Source organism: Aedes albopictus, chromosome 1 (assembly GCF_035046485.1).
Source record: "Aedes albopictus strain Foshan chromosome 1, AalbF5, whole genome shotgun sequence".
Classification (NCBI taxonomy): Eukaryota; Metazoa; Arthropoda; class Insecta; order Diptera; family Culicidae; genus Aedes; species Aedes albopictus.
In genome coordinates, this window is record NC_085136.1 from 253,480,002 (window position 1) to 253,503,017 (window position 23,016).

Sequence of the window (23,016 nt, forward strand, 5' to 3'; positions counted from 1 at the left end):
GTTGGTGATTGCTTTACAGCGTTCATAAACAAAAATTGAATTTTTAACATGATGAAACATGAATGATACTTCAAAATGTGGTATTTCCTCACAATGTTTGAAGGTCACGTGCAAAATGTAAAAAATGAATTGTCATTTGAAAGTGAACGCGTTACGTAATCAATAAATGATCCATTTTGGTTATTTCTGTCAAGTTTGTATATCGTGAAATGAAGATTAATAATAGAAGGTTTCGTCAAATTCAACTGTTGCAAGTTACCCCATAGTGGTTGTCGAATATAATAATGATTTTTTGCATTACTTAGTCGATAAGTTTATCAAACTTTTATCGTTTAGCTAAGCTTACTATTAGGTATCCTAACTGCAAGCAAGGTCACCAGACTTATCGCACTTACCATAAGGGAGAGGTCAAGCACGATTTACAAGTATGAAAATTTTATGGCATAAAATGAGCAATCCGTTTTAACAGTGTAGCTAAACCATAAACAAAGAAACAAAGCTAATTTTTATACTTAATCGATCATTGATACACATAATCTCTATAACCGAAATAGTAGGGCATACTAGTTTTTATTATTATAAGAAAATGCTTCACATTTAGTGTATGTCATCGTGTTGCAAGTTACACCGCTGTTGCAAGTAACCCCGTTTGACGGTACTTAATCATCACATTACGTATAAAATGCTGTTGGAACAACTTTGCTGGTCAAACATTCAGTACCACCAGCCGAAAGCGGAATCGTCTGAGAACTAACTCAACATGAAAGGAATTCCGGTTACGTAAGTTAAAGTGTGATAATCATTGTTGTCGTTTGGCGATTAATTGTTTCTTTCCCTTATAGGTGACTTTTCATTGCTGCTGCACTTGACGCAGTTATATCGTTCTCTGTGCAAAAACATGCAAATTGTTTGTTTTTTGAATTCGCCGAGGTCGATGTGCTCCCTCAAAATTTCACTGACCGTTTCGAAAAATGCATTCGTGTTAGTTTTACATTTGGGTCGGTGAAAATAATTCACATTATTCCTAAATTGAGGGACATAGAGCTATTTGACACATCTACTGAAAATGTGATCATTGGGCGAGGAAAGCACTATCGGCTGGAAAATTTTAAGTGTAATTACGCAAAACTGACAAGTATTCCAGATAACATAAGTCAACTGAAAAAAATGAAAAATTTAGATCTTAGTAGTAACTTAATACAAACAGTTCAACTTGACCACCTCAATGGTTTGGACCATTTGGAAACTCTTTATCTATTTAACAACTAGCTGTCCCGGCAAACTTTGTCTTGCCGTCTTGTGGTGGTTTGACAACAGTTGAGAAAAATAGCACCGCACTCTAGATTAGTTTAATTTTGATTGTGCCGATTTTCTTCCCAGTTCATAAAAAAACAGGTTTTTATCAATTTTCTTACTTTTCTAGTTGATTTTCCTAACTTTTTCGGCATATAAACACAGCCAACATGAATACGAATCGAACCGTGCAAGAGCCATGCTTATCGGTTCAGCCATTCGTAAGTTTTGTAGCCTCAAAGGAACTTCAAACTCATTTTTATATATATAGATAAAATAAAACGCATTTTCAATCATAGATCGGTGAGTTTGGCATCGCTCACTGATTTACATCTCGGAGGCAATCAATTGGGTTGTTTAGTGAATTAAATATTGCATTTTCTTTAGCCTAATCGAAAGAGCTCATTTTTCTGAGTATTAGGTGATTTTATTGCGTTCCAATTTCTTTGTTTTGATGGTTAAATGAACAAAACAGTTTCAATTTCCGTGGCTAGAATGACAGTTCAATCGATAAAGTGACAGTTCACCCCGAACAAAAAATTTTCTCCATACAAACTTTAAATGCATTTTAAAAATAGTTCCCGGGCACCAAAAATGATGAAATTCTGGATTTCGACTAATTTTTGGACGGAGATTCCGATTATGCAATAATCTGGATACCCCTAAAGAACCCAATTGAAACATTCAGTCTCGGCTAGCCCATATCGTCGTCAACACGTAGCAGTGGGAAGCTGTCGCGGGATAAAATCGAAAACCCAGTGAAGTTAGGTTTTGCCAGCTAAAACTGAAAAGGAACGCGAGTGCAAAGTTAAACCTATCCGCAGGTGGAAAATCATTCTGCTGGGAGTGAGTAGACAGAAAACCCTTGGCAAGGTAGGCGCATTGTGGCAGTGAATTTGTACAGAACTAATGGCCATTTTGATGACAGGTGATTCTCCATCCCGGAAGCAAGAAGCTAGTCACAGCGCTTGCTAGCGCCGCCATTTTGAAACTGCATGATAACGTGCTGATCGCCAGCCTCGACAAACAGTGAGTAAAAGCGAACCTTGTGCGGAAGAACGCCTAACAGTTTTCCATCTGATTAACAGAAAATTACCCACACCCGGTGGACGGACGGTGTCCGATAAATCGTTTCGCGCTAGTTCTCGCTGCGGAACTCGACAAAAGTGAGTAAGACTTAGTTTTTCCACAAAGCCAACGCCTAATTGCTGTTCTGTATTCTTTGTTCTTGATAGAACCGTCACGGTCCGGTTGGCAGACGAACAGCCAAGACAGCCGGGTATTGCGAGCCAAGAAGCTAGCCGAGAGAAAGAAGCAGAGAACAAAAGCCTTCCATTGCACTAAGGGCCAGAATCGCAATCTAGCGGAACAAAATTAACTACTCCAAAGCGAAGCATTTCCGACACATGGTATCTTCGACAAAGTTGCTTGACATCAGCAGGGGCATCTATTGATAAGAACGTAGTAGTTCGCAACTCGTCCGCATAGGTGGCGCCACCATCTAACTTCTTTGTTTTACGTCCTAGAGACTTGGCATCTTCGGCAAAGTTGTTCATTTTGGCAAAATAAACAATACTCTCTCAGACGTCAAAATTCCACAGCCTACTGTTTTCGAGTTATTTTAAAAATGAAATACATTCAATGAAAAACCAGTTTTTTAAGATAATTTTTAAATTTTTACTAGAAACCATGTGAGTTTCATTTTTTTTTCCCAATGCAAATATGTCAAACCAAACACGTTCTATGCAAATATATTCAATATTATCATTAAAAATTTGAAATTAAAATACAAATTCGAAAAAATAGTGTGAATTTCAAGCCTTAATATCTCACAAAGCGCAAAAAATCGCAACTGATACATGACCTACTATGTATCGTAAAAATTAAAACAATAAAAAATAGTTCATACTATTGCATCAAAATGTGTTTTATTGACAAATTTTATCAATAAAATCTAGTTTGTATACAATAATTCGAAAACAGTAGGCCGTGGAATTTTGACGTCTAAGAAACAGTTGTTTAGTTAGTCAAAATGAACAACTTTCTCGAAGACATACACTCTCTAATGTGCAACAGTTAAAAGTTACACGCTGGCACTACTTATATTTATGGTGTTACTAAAAAGCTATTATCTCAAAAACACCAAAAAATACCTCTCCAAATTTTTGACAGTATGTTCACCTAGTATTGATTCGTATTTGCTGAAAATTTGAAGTTGCGATTTTTTGCGCTTTGTGAGATAGTAAGGCTTTAAATTCACACTATTTTTTTCGAATTTGTACAGTGACCCCACACCGATGAATCACCTTAATTTTTGTACACTATTTATGAATCACCATGTTGATCAAATGGAGTGATCCATAAACTGTGGTCATTTTTGCCGATTCATAAATTGTGGGGTCACTGTAATTAATTTCAAATTTTTAATGATAATATTGAATATATTTCCATAGAATGTGTTTGGTTTGAAATATTTGCATTGGGAAAAAATTTAAACTGACATGGTTTCTAGTAAAAATTTCAAAATAAGCTTAAAAAACTGGTTTTTCATTGAATGTATTTAATTTTTAAAATAACTCGAAAACAGTAGGCTGTGGAATTTTGACGTCTGAGAGAGTATTGTTTATTTTGCCAAAATGAACAACTCTGCCGAAGATGACAAGTCTCTAGGACGTAAAACAAAGAAGTTAGATGGTGGCGCCACCTATGCGGACGATTTGCGAACTACTACGTTCTTATCAATAGATGCCCCTGCTGATGTCAAGCAACTTTGTCGAAGATACCATGTGCCGGAAATGCTTCGTTTTGGAGTAATTAATTTTGTTCCGCTAGATTGCGATTCTGGCCCTTAGTGCATTGGAAGTAAGTTGGTCTGCATTGACACGTGGCACTCAGATAGCTAATAGCTTGGTGCCATAGGGCTTTTGTTTTCCATTTTGCAATTTCGTCGTCTAGCACAGCAAGCGTCGTCGGTCTGAACAGGGCGATCGAATCCCATCGCTACGCGTCCGGAAGCTGGGTCGAAAGGTCAGCAACGTCGGTGCATCACATAGGTCGCTGGAAGCGCGGCCCAGTGGAACAAGGCAGCATCCCCGGTGGTAACCGAGATACGACGTAAGAGCGTCGATAAGAACAGGTCAGTCAAGCCGGTGTGAGCATCGACGAAGCCAGGATGGTGAGTCAGCAGGACGTCAGTGGGATAGCGGTGGAAGGCAGGGCCCTGCAGTGCAGTCCTGCAGTGCAGTGAGTAAAGCAATGCAACTTTAGTTATTAAGCTAACAAGAGAGATCGTAAGGGCATTGAGGATAGGAGGACCAGTCAGGAGTAGGAGAGTGATGGCCAGTTAATAAATTTGTTAACTATGATCAGTTTGTGTTGGGATTTATTTGTTGTGTGCGCATTCCCTTAAGAGCTTTCCGGGGCTCATCGAGGCAGTGTTATTCCCCTCGAGAGTCATTTACAACAGCTGCTTGGTGCATTATTACTAACCAACTATTGAGCTTTACCTTTAGTAGAATAGTATAAGATTCCAATACACTAAGGTCTTTTTTTACACGGGGGATACGTCCCGTGTAAAAAAAACCGTGTAAAAAAAAACCGTGTTAATTCGCGAATCCGTGTAAAAAAAAACCGTGTTAATTCGCGAATCCGTGTAAAAAAAAACCGTGGTAATTCGCGAAACCGTGTAAAAAAATACCGTGCTAATTCGGGAATCCGTGTAAAAAAAAACTGAGGGAAATCTGAAAATATTTGAAATGTCCTCACCTTCAGATATCCGAGGTTTGTTTTAGAGAGTAATAAGAAAAAGGGGGGGGGGGGTAGTAGTAAGGGTTGAATCTAGGGGTTAGTGGGGAAGGAGACAAGGGATGGGCTATGGGGAGCAGAGTGTATACTGTTTCCAAGAAAGATCGTAGAGGATATTTTGGGGTGACTGTATAGACGGACGAAACGAAGGATCAAGGAGACTGTCAACACTCTACAGGTCCACGGAGCTAGGTGGTGTAGAGAAAGATGTTCCAGGACACTCAGGAACTTTCGCGAGTAAAGGCTTTGATATCTACGAGCGTAGCGATTGATTGTTGTTACATCGCTGATACTGTTCTACATCCTACAGGTATACGGAGCATTGTTCTGTAAATAAATCATTTTCAAACATGACCTCCAATTTTGATCTCCAAGAACTTCCGCGAGTAAAGGCCAGAAAATCCACAAACATAGCCAATAATTTCTTGCTACATGCGTTGTAACATCCCAAAGGTCCATTGAGCGTTGTACTGAAGAGTATTCATTTCTAAAGACATACTAGGTCTTCCTTGAACTTCCGCGAGTTAAGGCCTTAAGATCTACAAGCGTACTCAATGAATTGTTGTTACATTTCTAATACGTTGTTACATGCTACAAGTCCAAGAACAATTTTTCTGTAAGGAACTAATTGTCAAAGATGTTCTAGGTCCTCCAAGAACTTCCACGAGTAAAGTCCTGAAGATCTACAAGCGTTGTCAATGGTTTGTTGTCACATTACTGATACAGTGTAGCGTCCTACAGGTCCAGGGAGCATAGTTGTGTAGAGAAATAATTTCCACAGATGATCTAGGACCTCCAAGAACTTCCGCGAGTAAAGGCCTTAAGATCTACAAGCGTTATCAATGGTTTGTTGCCACATTACTGATATAGTGTAGCGTCCTACAGGTCCAGGGAGCATAGTTCTGTAGAGAAATAATTTCCACAGATGATCTAGGACCTCCAAGAACTTCCGCGAGTTAAGGCCTTAAGATCTACAAGCGTAATCAATGGATTGTTGTTACATTTCTAATACGTTGTAACATGCTACAAGTCCATGAACCATTTTTCTGTATAGAAATAATTTCCACAGATGTTCTAGGTCCTCCAAGAACTTCCATGAGTAAAGACCTGAATATCTACAAGCGTTATTAATGGTTTGTTGTCACAATACTAATACATTGTACCGTTCTACAGGTCCAGGGAGCCTAGTTCTGCAGAGAAATAATTTCCAATGATAATCTAGGACCTCCAAGAACTTCCGCGAGTAAAGGCCTTAAGATCTACAAACGTTATCAATGGTGTGTTGCCACATTACTGTTACAGTGTAGCGTCCTACAGGTCCAGGGAGCATAGTTCTGTAGAGAAATAATTTCCACAGATGATCTAGGACCTCCAAGAACTTCCATGAGTAAAGACCTGAATATCTACGAGCGTTATTAATGGTTTGTTGCCACATTACTGTTACAGTGTAGCGTCCTACAGGTCCAGGGAGCATAGTTCTGTAGAGAAATAAATTCCAAAGATAATCTAGAAGCTCCAAGAACTTCCGCGAGTAAAGGCCTTAAGATCTACAAGCGTAATCAATGGATTGTTGTTACATTTCTAATACGTTGTAACATGCTACAAGTCCATGAACCATTTTTCTGTATAGAAATAATTTCCACAGATGTTCTAGGTCCTCCAAGAACTTCCATGAGTAAAGACCTGAATATCTACGAGCGTTATTAATGGTTTGTTGCCACATTACTGTTACAGTGTAGCGTCCTACAGGTCCAGGGAGCATAGTTCTGTAGAGAAATAAATTCCAAAGATAATCTAGAAGCTCCAAGAACTTCCGCGAGTAAAGGCCTTAAGATCTACAAGCGTAATCAATGGATTGTTGTTACATTTCTTATACGTTGTAACATGCTACAGGTCCATGAACCATTTTTCTGTATAGAAATAATTTCCACAGATGTTCTAGGTCCTCCAAGAACTTCCATGAGTAAAGACCTAAGATTTATAAGCGCAATCAATACAAGTTCCCAAGAACTTCCGCGAGTTTAGACCTGAAGATCTACAAGCGTTATCAATGGTTTGTTGTCACATTACTGATACAGTATAGCGTCCTAAAGGTCCAGGGAGCATAGTTCTGTTGAGAAATAATTGTCAAACATCTTCTAGGTACTCCAAGAACTTCCATGAGCCGCAAGAGTACTTGGGAGACATAAAGCATTCTTGGAAATCAAGACTCTACAGAACTGTCTTCCATGGACCTGTAGGATGTTGCACCGCATCAGTAATGCAACAGAAGTCCATTGATAATGCTTATTGATCTTAAGGCCTTAACTCGCGAAAGATATTGGATTAACTAGAAAATCTTTGAAAATAACTTCTCTATAGAACCGTGATCCATAAATCTGTATAACATCATGTAAGTAATGTAAAAGCAATTGATTAATTACGCTAGTAGATTCAGGCCTTTACTTGCGGAAGTTCTGGATGACCTAGAACACGTTAACGGAATCTTGCGCCAAGGACCTGTAGTAGACGTGTGCGCCGAAGCAATTTTCACCGGCGGCGGCATGTATAGTAATTCGAGGCAGCGGCGGCGCACGCCGTTCGTCCTATACGGCGGCGGCGGCGTAATCGGCGTGACCAAAATTTTAAATTATTTTTTTTAGTGAAGAGCAAATTGTAGTCATTAAAAAAACGTCAATCCAGAACAATTTCTTTCTTGTATCTAAATTACAATTTTCATCTATTTTGTGAAACGGTTTAAACGTATGTCAATCAGAGGTTTCAATAAAAACTATCCTCATAAGAACTATGCTATAAATTTCAGAGAGTACCCTTGAGGACGTTTACCAGGAAATTTATAAAGGATTCCTCTAGATAGAAATTCACAACGTCACACGTCTCGTCTAAGGATATTCTTTAATAAAACTCATTTTAGACCAGTATAGTCATGGTAAAATTCGAAATGTTTGTAGGTGTTCTGTTAGGGTGCTTTTCAGGAATTACTCCAGGGATTCTATCAGGAGTTTCTCCAAAAAATTCTGAATAGGGTTCCTCTAAGGGGCTTCCTAGAAGATCCTTAGATATTCCTCGACAAGTGGGATCGTAAACTTCTCTAGAGATTTTGAGAAACCTTTCTTCAAGGATTCTTTAGAATTCACTTCAGGATTTATTTCTTAACGTTTCTCCAAGAATATCTTCAGAAATTCTTTTCGGAATTATTGCACAGCATTCTCCAAATTTCAGAGACTCCTTAAAAAAAAAATAACAATTTTAGAAAATTCTTTGGTGATTCCCTTACGAATACTTCACAAGCTCCTCTATTTAGAAGTATGTCCATGAGTTCTTTCAGGGTTTGTTCCAAATCACCCTTCAAAAAATCATTAGGAGATTTATTTAAGAATTCTTCTAGTATTTTTGTCTGTAATTTCTTTATGGATTTCTGAAGATTTTTTTCAAGGGTTCTTTCAGAAACTTATCAGAGGTGTCCTTTAGAAATGCCTTCAAGGATTTTAAGAAACTTTTTCAGTATTTTTTCCTTGATTTTTCCCAAAAATTTCTCATAAAATTCTACTTAAAAATCCTCTAAATCCATCTCAGGACTTTTTTTCCTACCCCTCTATTGGGGAAATTAAGCCACTTCGTCCAATTAACTGAACTTTTGTGTCGAATCTCAGGAGTTCCTCCAGGTATTCCCCAAGGACTTGTCCAGGAGCTATAAGCGATTGTTTCTAAAATAGTTTCAATAAAATTTAATCTCATCAGAAATTTATTTAAATATTTCCTTCAGGTAACCCTCGAAGAGTAACTCCAACATGATTTACGTTATTTCATAAAATAATTCTGTAAAAATCTGTGGAGGAATATCTCAAACCGCTGAGAATTCTTCGAAAATTCTGAAAATGAAAATAACAAAAAATCCATGGAAAAGGTAATCTTTTACTGAAAATTATGGGAAACGCTTAAACTACTGAAGGAGTCTCAAGTAATATTTCAAAAGGAATTCCTTAGAAAGATTTAAATGGAGTTCATGGAAGAATTTCTGAAAAAACCCTTGGAGGAATTTCAGAATAAATTGTCTTTCTAATTCTTGAAGAAATCCCAGAAAATATTCTTGAACGAAGCCCTTCAAGATTATGTGAAACTATCTTAGGGATTTTTCTGAAATGGTTCTAGAAAGAGTTGCTAAAGAAAATGCTGAAAACTCTCCCTCGGAAACCCATGATTGAACTCCTACAAGGATTTATTAAAAAATATTTAGAAACATTCCAAGAGAAATGTCTTACCAAAATTCATGGAAGATGTTCTGAAAGAATTCCAGGAGGAGTTCATGAACATATTTTTAAAGGGATTCCTAAAAGACTGTCTGAAGAAAAACTTAAACAGTAAAGGAAATTTCCAAAGAAATTACCTATGTAACAACAATTGATTGAATACGCTTGAAAATGTAACAACAATTGATTGAATACGCTAGTAGATCTTCAGGCCTATACTCGCGGAAGTTCTTGGAGGTCCTAGAATATCTTGGAAAAGTACGTCTCTACAGAACTATGCTCTAAAGACCTGTAGGATGTTGCACCGTATCAGTAATGTAACTACAATCCATCGATTACGCTTGTGGATCTTAAGGCCACTACTCGCGGAAATTCTTGGATGCCCTAAGATATCCTTGAAAATAACTTCTCTTCAGAACTATGCTCCATGGACCTGTAGGATGTTACACCGTATCAGTAATTTTACAAAAATCCATTTATTACGGTTGTAGATCTTGAATTCTTTATTCGCGGAAATTGCTTGGATGACCTAGAGCATATTTGGGGAGTTTTTTTTTCTACAGAATTATGCTCCATGGATCTGTAGGATAAAACACCGCATCAATAATATAGCAAAAATAATTGATTACGCTCGTAGATTTTCAGGCCTGAACTTTCGGAAGTTCTTGGAGGTCCTAGAATATCTTTGAAAACTACGTCTCTATAGAACTATGCTCTAAGGACCTGTAAGATGTTGCACCGTATTAGTAATGTGACTACAGTCCAACGATTACGCTTGTAGATTTTAAGGTCTTTATTCGCGGAAGTTCTTGGATGCCCAAGAATATCCTTGAAAACAACATCTCTTCAGAACTGTGCTGCATAGACATGTAGGATGTTACACCGTATCAGTAATGTAACTGCAATCCATAGATTACGCTTGTAGATCTTAAGGTCTGTATTCGCGGAAGTTCTTGGATGCCCTAGAATATCCTTGAAAACAACATCTCTTCAGAACTGTGCTGCATAGACATGTAGGATGTTACACCGTATCAGTAATGTAACTGCAATCCATAGATTACGCTTGTAGATCTTAAGGTCTGTATTCGCGGAAGTTCTTGGATGCCCTAGAATATCCTTGAAAACAACATCTCTTCAGAACTATGCTGCATGGACCTGTAGGGTGTTACACCGCATCAATAATATAGAAACAATTAATTGATTACGCTCGTAGATTTTCAGGCCTGAACTCTCGGAAGTTCTTGGAGGTCCTAGAATATCTTTAAAAACTACGTCTCTACAGAACTAGACTCTAAAGCCCTGTATGATGTTGCACCGGATCAGTAATGTAACTAATTACGCTTGTAGATCTGAAGGCCTTTATTCGCGGAAGTTCTTGGATGCCCTAGAATATCCTTGAAAACAATATCTCTTCAGAACTATGCTCCATGGACATGTAGGATGTTGCACCGTATCAGTAATGTGACTACAATCCATCGATTACGCTTGTAGATCTTAAGGTCTGTATTCGCGGAAGTTCTTGGATGCCCTAGAATATCCTTGAAAACAACATCTCTTCAGAACTATGCTGCATGGACCTGTAGGGTGTTACACCGCATCAATAATATAGAAACAATTAATTGATTACGCTCGTAGATTTTCAGGCCTGAACTCTCGGAAGTTCTAGGAGGTCCTAGAATATCTTTGAAAACTACGTCTCTACAGAACTTTGCTCTGAGGACCTTTAGGATGTTGCACCGTATCAGTAATGTGACTACAACCCATCCATTACGCTTATAGATCTTAAGGCCTTTATTCGCGGAAGTTCTTGGATGCCCTAGAATATCCTTGAATAAAATTACTTCTCTTCAGAACTATGCTCCATGGACCTGTAGGACGCTGAACCATACTCCAAAAATCACCTTTAGGAAACCCCCCATTTAACCCCTCCTAGCCCCCCATATATTAACCCCCCCCCCCCTCCTTCAAGAAACAGACCCCCCACACATCCCTTTCCTGCAGACCTCTTACATCATCATCCGCCTTCACCTCATACCACTTTTCAACTCCCTTGCAACCCTTTCCCATAAATCCAATTTCTTCCTTATAGTAAAAGTTCCCGTCTAGACACTTAGCGCGAGAAAGTTGAAAAAACCGTGTTAATTCGCGAATCCGTGTAAAAAAAACCGTGTTAATTCGCGAAACCGTGTAAAAAAAGCCGTGTAAAAAAAAACCGTGTAAAAAAAAACCGTGTAAAAAAAGACCTTAGTGTACATTAAAAACTTCATGAAAATATGCATAGTTAGTGTTCGCACATCAAATCAAGTGCGAAAACAGCAATGTGGCGGCACCTGTACGTGACTGCCAAAACAACTCACAGCACGAACTACTATGGCCGAGGAACATGGCTCCCTTCGGAATTATGCGTTCCGCTCTTCCGGCAACCTCACCAAGATGGAGAACCCATGACCTATAAAAGTCGTTCTGTCAACGCTGATCCCTCTCTTATTCTACGGTATCGGCGACAATCATCACCGTCAGCGAAGCAGAACTGCAACAAACTAGTTAAACCATTACCACCCTCTGAACACCCACTGATGGTGAATTTATCTAATTTGAATTTTGTGTAGTATTAAGTTAAATCACAGAGAACAGACGTCCAAGCTCATGCAGTGCGGTTGTGTAAAGCATTGCAACGGTTGTTTTGAAATAGCTGGGAGTGTGGCCATTACGCGGCGCTGTCACATTTCGAAAAGAGGTATAAATTTACCGTTGTTTTACCTCTTGGCGCTAGTGTTGCCAAGTGTGCACCCCAATATAGTTCCACCGAGAGAATGTGTTGGATTCACTTGGAAAACAATAACTGTATTGTTGTTTAACTCACTTCTAATCGAAAGAGATGAAACAAATTATCAATGGGTTGCCCAAATTTTGTTGTTGAATTAGTGAAATAATCATCAACATCTTGTTATTTGACCAAATACAACACAGTATCTGAGTAGGAAAATTTAAAGGTGCGCTAGTGAAATATTTCTTTAGTTAGCGCCATCATGATGTCGAAACGAGTTTTTAGGTGGGAAAGTCACCGTCGATGCCGCTACCGAGCTTGTTTTTTTCTTTACACAAGATTTTCAAGCAATTTTGTTTGAGCATGTTCGTCTGTTCTCTGTGCCTTGGTTGTGCCTGAAAAGGAAAGAAACGGACATAGAAATGAACTTACCTGTGGCGCGCGAAACGTCCCCGTTGTGAAGTGTGGTGAATAGCGATTTAGCACAGATTTGCTGTTTCTACCCGAGTTATCAACAGTTAGTATATGGAAAATTATGTCGAATTCTGAGAAATGGGTTTTTATTGATGTTTTACGAAAACCGCTTTAGTTACACAATAAAGAACATTTGTTTAATGTTACATTTTTCCTACATTTGAGAATAGCTATAGAAAATTATGCAAAAAACTGATAATGCTTTTATTGAAAAATGAAAAAAAGATATCGCACAAGCAAGTTGTCCGTTTTATAAATTGAACAGTCCTTATTCTAGAAAATTCTTCAAAAAGTCTTCCTGGAAATCTTTTAAAACAGTAACGTCCGATGAATTTTGAGACTAAATTAGCAGCAAACAAAAGTCAACATCAAGTTCCTTTCGCAACTACCGTTGGTTCCTCCAGTAAATTTTGTGCATTTTTTTGGAAGAACTGCCGAAAAATCCTAGAGTAATGTCTGGAAGAATCCTAAGAGATATTTCTGACGGAATCATGACAGCAATTTATAACGAATCCTGTCAGGAATTTCTACAGGAATCCCTGAAAGAATTTCTCAATAATTCCCTGGAGGAACACTTGGATGAATTTTTAAATGAAGTCCCAAAGGAATTACTGAAAAAAAACGACTGGAAAATGTTCAAAAAAATCTTTGCTAAAATTCCTGACGAGTTCCTTAAAATACTGGAGAAGAATTCGGAGATATTTCTGAAGGAATTCCTGGGAAAATTCTAGAAGGATGCTGTAAAAAATACTGAAAGAATCTATGAAGGGATTTCTGAAGAAATCTTCACATTCCTGTAAAATTTCTGGTTACCTTCTCGATTCCTGATGGATTCCAAAGCGACACCTTTGAACTTTGAAGTATTATCTGCATAATTTCTGTAGTTTGCTGCAAATCGTAGAAGAATTAATTTGGAATTTTTAAAAAGAATTCCTGGAGAAATACTTACGTAAAATGCCTTCAGGATATACTGAAAGTATTTCTTGAGTGGACGTATTTCTGCAGGAATTTCTGTAGAAAATAAAAAAAGAAACCTAGAAAAACTTAAAAAAATGTTTCTGTTAAAATCTCTCTTGTTAAGAAAGTTGCAACAGAATTCCTGTTTTAATACTTAAAAAATATTTCAGGTAGAATTTTTGTATGAATTTCTTAAATAATCCGTGGTGAAATTCGTTGAAGCATGTTTGATAGATATCTTGGTGAAATTACATGTAAATAAACGAAATAACTACTTCCGCCAGAATTTCTGAAAAAAAAATCTGCAGAAATTCCCGGAGCCATTCCAGAGGAAATTTCCAAAACAATCCCTGAGTAAATTCCTCAAGAAATCCCCAGAGAAGTTTGTGTAGAAATACATGCACAAATTACTCTCAGGGATTTCGCACGATTTCTTGAGAAAATCGCAGGAAGAATTTAAAAAAAAAATCTTTGGAAGAACTGCCAAAGAAATTCCTTGAATCAAATCTAAAATAATTCTTTTGAAATCTTTATAAAATAACTTCTTAAAAAAAATCCGGAGTTCCTCATGGAATATCTGAAGTGACATTAAAGAAGTGATAGAATTTCTGGAAAACTGCTGCAGCAATCTATGAAATAATTATACCAAGATTTCATGAATAAATTCCTAGAATATTTTTTTATTTCTTCGAAATGGTTTTAGGCGAAATCCGTAGATAATTTTCTAAAGAAATAATTGAATAAATTCAAGAAGGAATCTAAAGGAATCGCATTGGAAATTTCCAAATAAATCCCTGCTAGAACTTCTAGAAAAAACTTCGGGCAAAATTAATGACCAGTCCCTGTATCTGAAGGAATTTCTAAAAAAATCAGAAAAAAAAAACTTCAAATGAATTTCTGAAGGAATTCTTTGGAAGATTTTCTAAGGACATCCTTGGAGAAATTTCAGAAGTTATTTAGAGTTTCTAATTTGCTGAAGTAATCGCTGGAAAATTTTCGGCGAAATTTCTGAAGGAACATACCGAGGAATTTCCGAATGAAAATGTTAAAGAAATCTCCGAAAAAATTTTGGAAGCAATTACTGAGTCAATCCATGTAAATAAAACTAAAAGAATTCCTGGAGTAGTTTTTGAAGAAATCCGTTGAAGATTGTTTTAAATCCCTGCACAATGCTCTAAAGGACTCCATGAAGCAATTCCGGAAGAAATGTATGGAAGCTTTTGTAATGAAGTTCTTAGGTAAATTTCTGGAGGAATCTCTGCATTTTTTTTCTTCCTCAGAAGCTTGCGAAGGCTTTTCTCTGAAGATTGCCTTGCAGCTTGGAAATGATTACCTTAGAAGCAAGAAAAGGCTTCTTCCAACAGTTTCTTCAAGAATCTAAGTAAAACTTCCTCCAGAATCTGCCAGAAGTGCCTCCTAGAAGCTTGGAAAAGCATTTACCAGAAGCCGGGAAAGCTTCTCTCAGAAGCTGGGGGAAAACTTCTCTCAGAAGCTTGGGGAAGCTTCTCTCAGATGTTGCTGAAAGCTTCTTTCTGAAGCATGAAAAGGCTTCTCCTAGATGCTTGGGGAAGTTTGAGGATGCTTCTCCTAGAAACTTGGGAAGCTTCTCATAGAAGCTTAGGAAAGCTTCTCCTTGGAGTTTCGAAAACTTCTCAGAGAAACTTGGGAAAGCTTTTCCTTGGATTTCGGAAAGCTTCTGGAAAAGCTGTTTCCAGTAGCTTGGGGTAAGTTCTCGCAGAAGCTAGAGAAATGTTTTCTTAGAAATTTGGAAAAGCTTCTCCCAGAAGCTTGGGAAAGATTTTCCCAGATTCTTGGTATAGCTTCTCCAGCTTCTCCCCCTGAAACTTGGGAAAACTTCTTCTAGAAGCTTAGAAAACTTTTTGAAGAAGCTTGGGAAACGCCTTTCAATACCTTCCAAACCCCTAAAATCCACTGAAACCACGCGAAACACCTTTGAAACTTTTCCTGCGGAACTCCTAGAGAAATTCAAGGCGAAATGTTTCCAGCAGGAATCCCCGGAAGAAACCATCGTTTAATTTCTGAAAAAAAAAATCAGGTGGAGCTTGTGGAAAAGATCTGAAACAGTTCGTGGCAAACACCTGGTAATTCCCAGAGGAAATCCTAAGACAAAGTCCGAAGCAATTGCAAGTAACAACTTCATAAAAATAACCCAAACAAAAAACTTTCTGAAAGAGTTCCCTAAATGATTTCTGGTAGAGTTGCAGGGGCTACTTCTGGAATTCCTGAAGGAATCTTGAATGAACTTCTATATGATTACCAGAGGAATATCCGTAAAAATTCCCGCAAACTTCCAGAGGAACTTCTGGGATTTTTCGGGATTTCTCCTACCAGCAAAAATCTTCCAGGAATGCTCAGTGGAACTCCCAAAGGAATGCCCGATGGAATTACTAGAGGAATTTTCTTTGGAATTGCTGGAGGAATTTTAGATGCAATTCCCAGTGGAACTCCTGGAGCTATTGCTGGCAGAACTCCCAGAGGAATTAACAATGAAACTTCAAGAGGAAGTCCCAGTAAAATTCCTAGAAAAATCCTCAGTGGAGCTTCCAGAGAAATTTCCGATGAAGCTGCTTGAGGAATTTACTGTGGAAATCTTAGAGAAATTCTTTGCAGAACTTCCAGGATTATTACCAGTGGAGCTTTGAGAAGAATGTATAATGGAAATCCTAGAGGAATTCCCGGTGGAACTCAGAAATTCCCGAACTCTTAGAAAAAATCCCAGTAAAACTACCCTAAATAGAAAGTCCCAATGGAACTCGTAGAAAAATTATCAAATATACTCCTAGTGGGATTTCCAGTTGAACTCCTAGGGAGGTAGAAGTAGTACTTCTAGAGGAATTAATTTTACAAACCGTAGGAGATTTTCCAGTGGAACTTCTAGAAGAGTTGTCAGTGGATCTTCAAGATAAAGTCAAACATCTGATTAATCCATGGTGGAACAACTGGAGGATTTCGTAAAAAAAGCGAACCTGGTGTAATGGTTCAAGTCGACTATTAAGTCGAGGACCTGGGATCGAAACCCACTCCAACATACTTACAAAATGTGAGTTCTTCCTTCAGAAGTGGAGTGACACCGTGGGTCTGAACTATTTTTTTTATTTCTTTTTATTTGTGAATTTTAACTTAAGCTAATTCTTCACACCGGGGTCTGAACTAGTTCCGAGCTAAAAATCTCGTAAAAAACAAACCTAAGACTAATCGAGATGCGAAAAAATCGCAGAATGAAGAGAAGATGTGGATTATGTGATATTTGCCTCTACGATAAACTCAAAGATTTGTAGAAAGCTGATTTTTCTGTAGATTGTTTAATTAAAAAAAGTTTATAATTTGTTACAACATGTAATTAAACTAGAACCTAGAAATTAAATCCAAACATGAATACTTATAAGTCGCGAAGATTATGGTCTTTTTGTGATATTATGTGTTTTCACAATTTCAGCTCTTTAAAAGGCCTCGATAAAATCATTTAATTAAAATATTTTGTTGTTCAACTATCTTAGAGCTAAGCTTTTCCAGCAGCTGCTCTATCTTTTCGAACCTTCTATTATATGTTCTTTCAATTTCAGCTCTATAAACGGCCTCGATAATATCATTTGATACATTTCGTTGTTCAACGTCCTTTTTACTAAAATGTATCAGCAATTGTTCAACCTTTTGTAATCTTTTGTTCATTTCGGCTTCATTTTTTTGCACTCTGTTGCTGAATTTAGAAAATTGTTGGTGGTTGTTCAATACTGTTTCTACAGAGAACAGACGAACATGCTCGAACAAAAATGCTCAATTTTGTTCGAGCATGTTCGTCTGTTCTCTGTGCCATATTCACAGAGAACAGACGTCCAAGCTCATGAGGTGCAGTTGTGTAAAGCATTGCAACGGTTGTTTTGAAATAACTGGGAATGTGGCCATCACGCGGCGCTGTCACATTTCGAATCGGGGTGCAAATTCGCCGTTGTTTTAACTTTTGGCGCTAGTGTCGCTAAGTGTGCACTCCAATATAGTTCCACCGAGTGTGTGTGTGTTGAATTTACTAGGGAAACAATATTTGTATTGTTGTTCAACTCATTTATAATTGAAATTAGTGAAACTAATTATTATTGGGTAGCCCACATTTAGTTGTTGAACTAGTGAAATAATCATAACCATCTTGCTATTTGAGCAAATTCAGCTCAGTCACCGAGTAGGAAAATTCAAGGGTGTGCTAATGAAATATTTCTTTAGTAAGCGCCAACATGGTGTCGAAACGAGTTTTTAGGTGGGAAAGTCACCGTCGATGTCGCTACTGAGCTCGTTTTTTTTTTCTTTACACAAGATTTTCCAGCAATTTTGTTCGAGCATGTTCCTCTGTTCTCTGTGCCTTATTGTCACAACTGTGCTTGTTTTTTTTCTTTACACCATATTTTGAGGAAATTTTGTTCGAGCATGTTCGTCTGTTCTTTGTAGCATCAATAGTAGCATCAATAATGTTTTCAATCAACGGTACTGCACGCTTGGTAATATTGACAGCATTTCTGTACAATTATTAAAATTTTGCATTCGATTGAAAATTTTACCATGTAATCGGTGGAAACAACGAAACTACAACAAAATTTATTTCAGTGTAGCGTCCAAAGATAAATCAACGCAAATTTGCACCGTGATTCGAAATGTTACAGCGCCGCGTAATTTTTATATAGTCAGTTATTCCAAAACAACCGTTGCAATGATTTACACGAACGCACTCCATGGGCGCCTTATGACCATTCTGGCATGTGAAATAAAGCAACGTTCATTTATCGTGATCCATTGCGTCACTGTTGGCTCCTCTTTGGATTAATATTTCCCCAATCCCTTTATGACCATTCTGGCGTGCCAAATAATTGGTCAATTGTTGCCTTTTCCCTTGTTATTTAATAGTTGCACAACCTCATCATGGCCATTCTGCATTGCGAAACGAAGCGGTGTGCAGTTATCCTGAGTTAATGCGTCAATGTTGGCTCCGCTTCGAATTAAAATTTCCACAACCTTTTTATGACCATTCCGACATGCCAAATGAAGCGGTGTCCAGTAGTTATCGTGAGCTAATGCGTCAATTTTGGCTTTCTCTTTTATTAATATTTCCACAACCTCTTTATGACCATTATGACAGGCCAAGTGAAGAGGTGTCCCACAATCGTAAGTCAATGAATCAATTTTGGCTTTTTCTCTTATTAAAATTTCGACAACCTCTTTATGACCATTCTGACATGCAAAATGAAGAGGTGTCCAGCGATCCTGAACCAAGGCACCAATGTTGGCTTTTGCTCTTATTAATATTTCCACAACCTCTTTATGGCCATTATGGCATGCTAAATGTAGCGGCGTGCAGCAATCGTGAGCTAGTGCGTCAATATTGGTTTTTTCTCTTATCAATATATCCACAATCTTTTTATGTCCATTCTGACATGCCAAATGTAGCGGCGTCCAGTTATAGTGAGTTAATGCGTCAATGTTTACTTTTTCTCTTATCAGTATATCCACAACCTCCTCATGACCATTCTTACATGCCAAATGCAGTGGCGTCCCACAATCGTAAGTCAATGCTTCAATTTCGGCTTTTTCTTTTATTAACATTTCCACAACCTCTGTATGACCATTATGGCATGCAATATGTAGCGGCGTGCAGCAATCGTGAGCTTGTGCGTTAATGTTGGCTTTTTCTCTGATTAACATTTCCACAATCTTTTTATGACCATTCTGACATGCAAAATGTAGAGGTGTCCAGTAATCGTTAGCTAATGCCGCAATTTTGGCTTTTTCTTTGATTAATATTTCTACAACCTCAATATTGCCATTCTGGCATGCTACATGAAGAGGTGTCCAGAAATTATAAGCACAGGCGCTAATGTTGGCTTTTTCTCTTATTAATATTTCCACAACCTCTTTATGTCCATTATGGCATGCAAAATGAAGCGGTGTCCAGTAATCGTTAGCTAATGCGTTAATGTTGGCTTGTTTCCTTATTAATCTTTTCACAACTTCTTTATGGCCGTTCTGACATGCCAAATGAAGCGGGGTACATTTTTTTGTTTCAACAGCGTTTACGTTAGCACCTTTATCAAGTAGTAAATCCACAATAACGTAGTAACCTTTGAAAGCACTTATATGAAGAGCCGTACATTTATTTTGTGTTAATGCATCAATATTGGCACCTTTACTAATTAAAGTATCCACTACATCTTTGTGTCCATTTTGGCATGCAAAATGAAGTGGTGTCCGATTGAAATCATCTAATGCATCAATCATGGCCTTTCCACTTACCAATATATCCACAACCCCACTATGGCCATTCCGGCATGCCAAATGAAGCGAAGTCCAGTGATAATCGTGAGTCAATGCGCCAATGTTTGCTTTTTCCCTCATTAGTAGTCCCACAACCTCTTTATGACCATTTCGGCATGCCAAATGTAGCGGCGTGCAGCAGTCGTGAGTTAATGCGTCAATGTTGACTTTTTCTCTTATCAATATTTCCGCAACCTCTTCATGACCATTCTGACATGCCAAATGAAGCGGTGTCCAGTAACCGTTAGGTGATGCGTCTATGTTGGCACCTTCTTTAATTAATATTTCCACAACCTCTTTATGACCATTTCGGCATGCCAAATGAAGCGGTGTGTAGTAATCGTTAGTCGGTGCGTCAATGTTGACTTTTCTTCTTATTAATATTTTCACAACCTCTTTATGACCATTATAGCATGCAAAATGAAGCGGTGTCCAGTTATCATGAGCTAATGCGTCAATGTTGGCTTGTTTTCTTATTAATACTTCCACAACTTCTTTATGGCCGTTTTGACATGCCAAATGGAGCGGGGTACATTTTTTTGTTTCAACAGCGTTTACGTCAGCACCTTTATCAAGTAGTAAATCCGCAATAACGTAGTAACCTTTGAAAGCACTTAAATGAAGAGCCGTACATTTATTTTGGGTTAATGCATCAATATAGGCACCTCGTCTAATTAAAATTTCAGCTACATCTTTGTGTTCATTGTGACACGCATAATGAAGTGGTTTCCAGTTCTCGTAATCCAATGCATCAATGTTGGCTTTTTCTCTTATTAATACTTGCACAACCTCTTTATGTCCATTCTGGCATGCCAAATGAAGCGGTGTGCAGTAATCGTGAGCTGATGCGTCAATGTTAGCTTTTTCTCTTATTAATATTTCGACAACCTCTTTATGACCATTCCGACATGCCAAATGAAGAGGTGTCCATTTATTTGATTCAACAGCGTTAACTTTAGCACCTCCACCAAGTAGTAGTTCCACAACATGGCGGTGGCCAGCAGATGCACTTATATGTAGAGCTGTTATATTTGTTTTACCTGGTGCATTAACATTGGCACCCTCGTTTATCAATACTTCTATTTGATTAATTATTCCTTCCTGAGCCGCAATGTGGATTAGAGGAACATCGATATATTCTGCTAAAGCATGTTTGGGATATTCTCTCATAAGCATTTCCTGCAAAGAATTATGTCCGTACCGAACCGCTATCTGAAATGCGTTTTTGATTATAGAAATCCAAGGGAACATAATGACGAAATATTCAATTAAAATTTTAACAACTTCTGTGTATCCCCTCGTCAATGCTAAATCGAGGGCCGTTTTGTCTTCATTAGTCTTAGCATCGAGCTGTGCACCTTTGTATATCAACATTTTCGTCATATCAGCATCCCCATTATTGCAGGCAATATGAAGTGAATTCCATTTGTTTTTGTTTGAGGAGTTCACGTCGATATCTTTATCGATCAAAATTTTTGTAATATCAATTCTTTTGTGATAAACTGCATAGTGCAGAGCCGACCATCCTTCTTTATCTCGAATATTGATGTCAGCTCCTTTTCGTAACAGTAACTGGACTAAATTTATATGTCCGTATATAATGGCCGAATGTAAAGGAGCTAGACCACCATCATACTTAACATCGGGTTGTACTTTATAGTTATCGATCAAATACAAACTTGTTTCGTAACAGCCGTTTTTAATGGCAATGTGAAGCATTTTAGCCTCCCTTGGCCTAAAAACAAAATTCTTGGTAAGCACATATTCCAGCAATTTTACAGCATTACTTTCACAAGCCCATAAAGCAACTTCTTTTGAAACAAAAGACGTCTCTTGGGCGAGCTTTGCTACGAACAATCCGATGTTTTTTTCAATTATTTTAATAAAAAACTTTCTTATTCCCGTAAAAGAAGACAACACTTTTTTGACAATGTTCTTCAAATAAACGAAATCACCCCACAAAAAGTTTGCTACAAAATACTCAGCGTAAGAACGATGTGAAAAAAAAACTTTACCGTCAACAAACTTTAAAAGAATGGACTTTTCGAACTGGTTCATGTGATATTTTCGGATACATTCCCATTTTTCCATGTATTTTGGGTTTTGGAAGATAAATTTCATCTCTCTAACATCGAGACAATCTATTGCCAGTAGTTGATGGTCAAGATAAAACCCTTCCAAAATTTGTTTGTTCGAATCGACTATCCCAATGCCATGACATACATCCTTAATCTTTATCAGTAAACAGTTTTTAATGAAATTATCATAAATATGCTCTACTTCCAAAAACTCTCTCTCTAAATAGCTAATTTCACTTCCCTTGTCAATCATACTAGTTTCTTTGAATTGTTTGAAACGCTGACTGTAGATTTCCGCCATCATTTTCACCATCAATGGAATTCTGCATAAACTATCAAATTTCTCAACCAAGAATTTGGAATATTGATCAAATTTGGAATCGTTATCAAATTTTACGCTTTCGTTCCATGATTTTGCAAAGTATTCAATAATATTTTCTCTGCTGAACTGTTCTAATGTTAAGTATCCAACGTTAAACTTGTGCTTCTGAAAAAAGCTCTGCAATGATTTTTTTTCATGATTTTTTACACTTATAACAAGTTGAACATGTTTTGATTTTAATAAAAGCTCAAACAGTTTGTTTATTTTATTTTTATTTTTCTTATATATTTCGTCATACCCATCAAACAACATCGTAATTAGATTATCAGATTTATTTTCCAAAACGTTTCGTATGAGTTCTATATTCTTTTGAGATAACGAAGATTTGAAAATATCCAATGATGGCTCATTCCCTAAAACTCTATCAGAATCTTGTATTCTGTTCAGGTAAAACAAGAATACTGTTTCTGATGTAAATTTTTGATGTCTAAGAGCAACATATTGAAGTAGTTCAGTTTTACCTATACCAGGGTCCGCCGTCAAAACTAAACACTGATAATGTGCAAGTCTAGTCTTCAAATTTTCTGCAAATTGGCTATCAGTCATTTCTTCGTAAGTTCTGTCCGGTAGTGATATTGTATCATCCATTTCAGGCCGCCTGTTTCTTGCAGTACTATTATTAAGTAGCGACGAAAATCCTGAATAAATGAGTGAACTACTATATAGCTCAGATTTCATTTTTCCGTCAGATTGGAA

The 23,016-nt window shown here is 37.5% G+C and overlaps 2 protein-coding genes and 1 long non-coding RNA gene across 3 annotated transcripts in view; 2 read left to right on the forward strand and 1 right to left on the reverse strand.

Annotated features, from left to right (window-relative positions):
• The window catches only part of LOC134285574 (tachykinin-like peptides receptor 86C), a 545,193-nt gene that overhangs the window by 372,216 nt on the left and 149,961 nt on the right, over nt 1-23,016 (forward strand). The gene's annotated exons all lie outside the window — the stretch shown is intronic.
• Nucleotides 1,981-2,910, forward strand: LOC109426543 (uncharacterized). Its single transcript, XR_009997204.1, has 3 exons — nt 1,981-2,322; nt 2,382-2,459; nt 2,529-2,910. It is a non-coding gene; the product is annotated as an uncharacterized LOC109426543 (long non-coding RNA).
• Nucleotides 4,322-19,941, reverse strand: LOC134285677 (ankyrin repeat and protein kinase domain-containing protein 1-like). Its single transcript, XM_062846930.1, has 2 exons — nt 19,250-19,941; nt 4,322-4,526 (listed from the first exon to the last, which is right to left on the reverse strand). The coding sequence occupies exons 1-2, from the start codon at nt 19,939-19,941 to the stop codon at nt 4,322-4,324; spliced, it is 897 nt and encodes a 298-aa protein (XP_062702914.1).